Raw genomic sequence first — 7174 nt, forward strand, 5'->3', positions numbered from 1 at the left:
GAAAGGGCAGGAGGGAGCAACATGGATGTGGGAGGCCTTGCCTGGGTGCAGGACAGCTGCTGGCATTGTAACCCAGCACCTCTCTGCTTTCTCCCCCTGCCTGCAGGTCATGTTCACCGAGGAGGATGTGAAGTTCTACCTGGCAGAGCTGGCACTGGGACTCGACCACTTGCACAGCCTGGGGATCATCTACAGGGACCTCAAGCCAGAGAAGTACGTGTGGCCAGCTGAGGCAGCATCCCAGCCCTGCATCCAGCCCAGCCTGGAGTCAGGGAGCAGCTCCCACTTTCCAGAGGGGCTGGAGGGTGCCCCAGGGCTGGACGCATGGGAGGTGGTGGTGCCAATCCAAGGCTGCTGCTCCTCAGACCAGTGGTTCCAGCCAGGAGCTGTGCGTGCCTCAGGCTGAGCAGAGATCCGTGGCAGCCTCCAGGCTCCAGCTTTAGGCAGCTGGGAGCCTTCAGAGGGAGAAGGGACCAGGCTGTGCTCTGCAGAGCCCACTCCAGCTTGGTTATCCTTGCCTGGGGTATGTGGGGGTCAGAGGGGTGTAACCTCTGGGGCCTTTGGTTTGCTCTGAAGCTGAGGGTGTGGAGAGGAGGGAGCTGCTCCTGGTCCCACTCCTGTCTTGATGGTGCAGCTTAAAGCACTGGGAGAAGGGACAGGTAACTCTGGATTCCGGGAGCCAAAGGATGATCTCAGACCATCCCTTGCTGTGCTTGTTCTCTCACCAGCCCTTACCACAGACAGTAACAACTTGTTTTTCCGTTCCCGCTGTAGCATCCTCTTGGATGAAGAGGGGCACATCAAACTCACAGGTAAGGGGCTTCACCAAGCCTTGGGCTCCAGCAAGGTTGGCCCCTGAAATACAGAGCTGCTTGAAATGTTTGGAGCAGTGTGCTGACAGCTTTCTCTTGTGCAGATTTTGGTTTGAGTAAGGAGGCCATAGACCACGAGAAGAAAGCCTACTCCTTCTGTGGGACTGTGGAGTACATGGCTCCGGAGGTGGTCAATCGCCAGGGCCACTCGCACAGTGCTGACTGGTGGTCCTACGGGGTCCTCATGGTGGGTACCCTGCCCAGGACTGGGAATGCCAGCTTCCTCCGCTCCGGAACACCAGACACAGCTCTGTGTGTCCTGCTGACCCCAAAGAGCCCTAAGGGGGCTGTCCAGGCCTCCAGCCAGGAGCGCTGGTCCCTCGAGGCTGCTGTGCCAGCGGTGCTGGGGTGTGAGGGGGCTGTGGGGTGTGTGGGGGTGTCCATGGAGTGCGTGGGATGCATGAGGGGTCTCTGTGGGGTGCGTGGGGGTGTCCATGTCCACCCCAGCGCCGGGCCCTCGCTGTCAGTGCAGATCTGGTGCCACCGTCTGGCAGCTGCTGGATCCCAGGGCTCCGGCAGGAGCAGGCGCTGGCCTGGACGCGTTCCCAGGCAAAGCCCGAGAGCCAAACTGCTGCTGGGAACTCGCTGTGCCTGTGAGCTCTGTCAGAGCCAGGCTTGGGACCCCTCACAAGCAGGAAGGGGCAGTGGGATCTGTGCAACCGAGCCTTGCTCAGATATGGCCCCCTTCTTCTCTTTCCCTCACAGTTTGAAATGCTCACGGGGGCACTGCCCTTCCAGGGGAAGGACCGTAAGGAGACGATGACCCTCATCCTCAAGTAAGAGTCTCTCTCTCGTGTCTGCACAGGAGGGGTGTTGCAACTGGGGTCTCTTGCAATTCTGTGGCGTTATTTGGCAAGTGGTGCCATATCAGCCACCCGTTTAAAGGGTGCAGTGTAAATGCCAGAGAGATGATTGTGCATTTTGGGGGTGGAGGTGCTGCAGTTGCCTTGTGGGTTGACTTCTTCAAACCTGCAGCTGATTGCATAACTTCCTCCCCAGAGCGAAACTGGGCATGCCACAGTTCCTGAGCACTGAGGCTCAGAGTCTCCTACGAGCCCTTTTCAAAAGGAATCCAGCCAACAGATTAGGTAAGACCTTAGGGTTTTTTTTTTGTTTCTGAGGTTCTCTGTGACACCTGGCTGTGCTGCCTCCCTGGCTGTCCCCTTGGCTTTGTTGGGGGTTCAGTACCACATGACCCGTGGTGTCTCTTGCAGGGTCTGGGCCAGATGGGGCAGAGGAGATCAAGCGCCACCCTTTCTACTCCACCATCGACTGGAACGTGAGTATCAGAAAGAGCAAATTTCTGCACCACTCAGCACCAGTAACACAGTTCTGGCAGCAGGAATAGCACAGTCCTGACGCTTGGCCAGCTATGGGAGAGCCACCAGCCCCTGTCCCCATCCACTCCAATAACCCTTTCCAAAACAAAAATTCTCTGTCATGTAACTGTCTCATACCTGGGCCTGTCACCTCACTGAGCTGTAGCAAAGTGCTAAGACACAGAGTTTCACAAAACCTCTTCCTGGCCCTCATTCCTCACCAGCCTTTGCACCTTTTGGGAGAAGGTGGCTGTGGGAGCACTTCCAAGCAGAAGTTTTTGCAGCTGTTTTTTGGGTTTTGTGTGTTTTGCAGAAGCTGTACCGCAGGGAAATCAAACCCCCTTTCAAGCCTGCAGTGGGCCAGCCAGATGACACCTTTTATTTTGACACAGAGTTCACGTCACGGACACCAAAAGGTTTGTATGACTTGAGGCAAAGCCCAACTTTCCTCTGAGATGTCACTCTGTGACTTCACACCAGGGAGTATCCAGCACCAGCAGGATAAGGTTTCTGCACAGGGACGGTTTAGGTTGGATATCAGAGATTTCTTCTCCCAAAAGGGTTGTCAGGCTGCCCAGGGCAGTGGTGGAGTCACCATCCCTGCAGGGATTTAAAAGTCATGTGAATGTGGCACTTGGGGACATTGGCGGTGCTGGGGGAACTGTTGGACTCGCTGATCTTAGAGGGCTTTTCCAAGCTGGACAATTCCATGATTCTCTGTGGGATGTTAGGGGTAAACTCAGTGCCGCTGGTGTGGCTCCTGTCTCAAATAAATTACAGTAGATCCTGGGAGCAAGGGGGAGGCTTCTGCTGCTCAGGCCCTTCTTGAGCTGTCTCTCAACTCCTGCTGCAGATTCCCCAGGTGTGCCCCCAAGCGCGGGGGCCCACCAGCTCTTCCGAGGCTTCAGTTTCGTGGCAACCGGGTTAATGGAGGATGGCAAAGTGAAACCTGCCCAGCCACCCCTGCATTCAGTTGTGCAGGTAAGGAAAGGGGACAGAGGAACAGCTCTTTGGAGGTGCAGGGATGCTCCAGGTCTGCAGGACCTCTGCACCACCTGGAGCCTGAGGCAGTTCTCTTTGGAATTCTTGCCTCCTGTTCTTCCATCACCACTAACTGTCACATTGTGCACAGGCTGTCAGGGCTGTGGCTGTCAGGGCTGTGGCTTTCCTGTCCCCAGGTGGATCTGTGCTGGCAGGGGGTCTGTAATGCCCGTGGGTTGGGCAACCAAAGGCAAAGGCACCGTGCTCGGTGCAGGCAGCGTTGGCCCACTGACCTATATCTGCCTTGTTCTCCTCTCCTCCCGCTCCCCGCCAGGAGGAGAAGCTGTGGGATGTAGCAGACAGTCTGACAGCTCTCTCTGTGCTGCAGTTAACTCATCATGTTGCACAAACCCTTCCCTGAACCCTCCCAGCTGAGCTGTCCTTTGTGCCCTGGCAGCAGCTGCATGGCAAGAACGTCCAGTTCAGCGATGGCTACGTGGTGAAGGAGGCCATCGGCGTCGGCTCCTACTCCGTCTGCAAACGCTGCATCCACAAGGCCACCAACATGGAGTACGCAGTCAAGGTCTGGGATCTTCCCTCACAACTGAGTTCCCCTGTTACATCTTTGCCCAGAGCACCTGTGGCTACCCCATCCCTGGAAGTGTCCAAGGCCAGGTTGGATGGGGCTTGGAGCAGCCTGGGATAGTGGAAGGTGTCCCTGCCGCTGGCAGGGAGTGGATCAGGATGAGTTTTAGGCTCATCTAGGACATAAAAGGACAATTTCTGTGCTGCTCTGCAGGTACCTGCACTTCCCTAGGAATAGCAGGGAAGCAGTGTCCTCTTCCTTCAGAGGGGGGAGAGCATCTCATCTTCTTTGCAAAGCTGTGGCTACATCAGGTCTTAACAAAAGACATAAAATTTTGTGGGCTGGGGACACAGAAGTGATGAAGCAACTTAAGTATTTCTAGAGCTAAAGAGATGAGGGGATGGAGTGGATGCGGCACAGAAGGTCTGCAGGACTCCAAACTCAGCTCGTGTGCATTGTCCTGGCCCCTTCCCCATCCGTGGTGGCTGCAGTGTGTCCTTACTCTTGCAGGTGATTGATAAGAGCAAACGAGACCCTTCTGAGGAGATTGAGATCCTGCTGCGGTACGGGCAGCACCCAAACATCATCACTCTGAAAGATGTGAGTGTGGCTTGAGACTTCCCCGTGCTTTGGTTTAGGAAGTGCAGACTGGCTGAGCAGAGTTCAGCCCCAGCAGGGACAGCCCAGCGACTCAGCTCCATGTGTTGCTGTTTCTCTGTCAGGAGAAGGTTCTTCCCCAGAGGGTGCTGGGCACTGCCCAGACTCCCCAGGGAATGGGCACCAGGCTCAAGCCCCGAAGCTGACAGAGCTCCAGGAGCTCTTGGACAGCACTGCCAGGGGTGCCCAGGGTGGGACCGTTGGGCTGTCTGGGCAGGGCCAGGAGCTGGATCAGGGATCCCTGTGGGTCCCTTCCAGGTTGGGATATTCCATGATTCTGGGGTGGGGATGCATCCCCAGAGCCACCTCTGCTGGTCCCTGTCTGCTCCTTGGTGATGGGAGTACAAAAGGGAAGCTGTGGAAGCACATTTTGGTTACCCCACCCATGTTTTCTTTGGCAGGTGTACGATGATGGGAAGTATGTGTACCTGGTGACCGAGCTCATGAGGGGAGGGGAGCTGCTGGATAAAATCCTCAGACAGAAATTTTTCTCGGAGAGAGAAGCCAGTTCAGTCCTGCACATGATCTGTAAAACAGTGGAGTATCTGCATTCCCAAGGGGTGAGTGTGATCATGGCTGTTTTCCTGAGAAGCTCCCTGGCATTACACTGTGCTCCCTTCTCCTCCAGGGAGTAACTCTGCCCATCATGACAATTTTTTCTTGCTGGTGTTGCCCTCTGGGCAAAGCTGATGTGAGGCCAGAGCAGGGGATGAGTGACCTCAGGCAGCTTCCAGACCTTTATCTACTTGGGGTACAAGCACAGCCCTTTCTTGGCTCCACAGGTGGTTCACAGGGACCTGAAGCCCAGCAATATCCTCTACGTGGATAAATCAGGGAACCCAGAGAGCATCCGAATTTGTGACTTTGGCTTTGCCAAGCAGCTCAGGGCTGAGAACGGGCTCCTCATGACCCCCTGTTACACAGCAAACTTCGTGGCACCCGAGGTGAGCACCTTACTGACCTGAGACCCTCCAGCAGTCCCCTTGTCCCTCCCCTAACCTGTGCTGCCACTTGGCACAGTGGGTCTGCCCTGTTCCCAGCTCCATCCTGCCCTGGAAGAGGCAGTTACAGAAATACCACTTGTAGTAATGAATCTATTTTGAATCCTGATATTTTAGTCCCAGACTTTGCTGTTCTGTCCAGCTCTGGAAGCTTTTCATATGGACTGCACCCAGGTCAAGCCTCTCTTCTGAAATGAGCTCAACAACAGGAACCAAACACACTTTTTTCCCTTTGCTTGTTGTGTTCAGGTCCTGAAACGCCAAGGCTACGACGAGGGCTGTGACATCTGGAGCCTGGGGGTCCTGCTGTACACGATGCTGGCAGGGTAAGGCAGTGGCTGGGGCTGTGACCCCTGTCCTCTTGTGCTCTGTGGGGACAGCTGTGCCTCTCCTCCTGCCTGGCTCAGTAAATCCAGGGCTCTCTCCTCTCTCCCCAGCTGCACTCCCTTTGCAAATGGTCCCAGTGACACTCCAGAAGAGATCCTGACACGGATAGGAGGGGGGAAGTTCTCCATCAGTGGGGGCAATTGGGACACTATTTCTGACATGGCCAAGGTAGGGTTTGATATTTGTTGGGGTTGGGGTTGCTGTGAGGCAAATATAGAGCAGGCTGGGGAGGGAGCACACAAAAGAGAGAAGAAAACCAGCACTGCAGCTTCTACCCTACACAAATCCCTCAGAGCAGTTTTGTTTTAGCTCTGGCTGTGATATTTGCATGGAAAACCAACCTCGTGCTTGACCCATGTGGGGTTTGCTCTGTGTTCTACCCCCCAGGCCTGCCAAAAACATACTTCATACAAAAAGACATTGATGTTTGGGAACTTTAAATTTGGCCTCTGCATTTAAATCCTAATCTGGGGGCATACACGGGTGGGGTTTTTTGCATTTAAATTATGAAATCTTCTGAAGTCTGACTTTCCAAACAATGCCTGTAGGATCTGGTATCAAAGATGCTCCATGTAGATCCTCACCAGCGTCTGACAGCCAAGCAGGTCCTGCAGCATCCTTGGATAACACAGAAGGACAGTTTACCCCAGAGTCAGCTCAATCACCAGGACATTCAGCTTGTAAAGGTACAAAATCTGGAGTGGGAAAGCAGGAGGGAAGTTTAGAGAGGTGTGAGCCAGGGCAGGCAGTACAGACAAGCAAGGGTTTTTGGGAGGAAAGAAGGGGGAGATTCTTTAACAGCATGTCAGTGCAGGTGGGAGACTTAAAGAAACAAGAAAGATGCTTCTGGCTTTGTTTGTGGATGTGGCTGCTCTGCTCCCCTGTCTTGTAAAGCCATGAGTCTGAAGTAGCTCTCCTGCACCTGAGTGACTCCTCTGTGCCCCTCTCCAGGGCGCCATGGCTGCCACATACTCGGCACTGAACAGCTCCAAGCCAAGCCCTCAGCTGAAGCCCATCGAATCCTCCATCCTGGCACAGAGGCGGGTGAAGAAGCTCCCCTCCACCACCCTGTGAGGCCCCACAGTGCAGGAACAGCCCGGATTTTGCACACCTACAGAAGAGGGGGACAGGGGACGGGCAGGGTCTGCACAGGGCCTCCCCTGGGGACTTGCTCCCAAGAGGCCAAGTGCCTTCCTGCTCCTAAAAGACTGGCTCCTCCTCATGTGGACTGATCTTTGCTGAGAAAACTTCAGTGTAAAACTTTTTTGACGTGTAAATTGTTGATTTATAAAGAAATCCATCTGTGTATATGAGAACTAGAATGTATAACTGATGTCAAGTGGCACTAAAAAGCAGCTCTGATTCACCCTT

The 7174-nt window shown here is 54.6% G+C and overlaps 1 protein-coding gene across 4 annotated transcripts in view; it reads left to right on the forward strand.

Moving 5' to 3' along the window:
• Positions 1-7174, forward strand: part of RPS6KA1 (ribosomal protein S6 kinase A1) — a 30856-nt gene extending 23682 nt beyond the window's left edge. For 3 of the 4 annotated variants that reach the window (XM_068172802.1, XM_068172805.1, XM_068172804.1), the window contains 16 exons: positions 107-213; positions 775-812; positions 917-1059; positions 1578-1648; positions 1872-1960; positions 2087-2151; positions 2505-2607; positions 3045-3172; positions 3630-3755; positions 4269-4358; positions 4817-4975; positions 5198-5359; positions 5666-5742; positions 5854-5971; positions 6352-6489; positions 6755-7174. In XM_068172802.1, the coding sequence (XP_068028903.1) occupies positions 107-213; positions 775-812; positions 917-1059; positions 1578-1648; positions 1872-1960; positions 2087-2151; positions 2505-2607; positions 3045-3172; positions 3630-3755; positions 4269-4358; positions 4817-4975; positions 5198-5359; positions 5666-5742; positions 5854-5971; positions 6352-6489; positions 6755-6877 (1737 nt within the window). In that variant the 3' untranslated portion in view covers positions 6878-7174. The remainder of the gene's footprint in view (positions 1-106; positions 214-774; positions 813-916; positions 1060-1577; positions 1649-1871; positions 1961-2086; positions 2152-2504; positions 2608-3044; positions 3173-3629; positions 3756-4268; positions 4359-4816; positions 4976-5197; positions 5360-5665; positions 5743-5853; positions 5972-6351; positions 6490-6754) is intronic. The other variant, XM_068172803.1, reaches the window with a different exon arrangement.

This window comes from Anomalospiza imberbis, chromosome 25, assembly GCF_031753505.1.
Source record: "Anomalospiza imberbis isolate Cuckoo-Finch-1a 21T00152 chromosome 25, ASM3175350v1, whole genome shotgun sequence".
NCBI lineage: Eukaryota > Metazoa > Chordata > Aves > Passeriformes > Viduidae > Anomalospiza > Anomalospiza imberbis.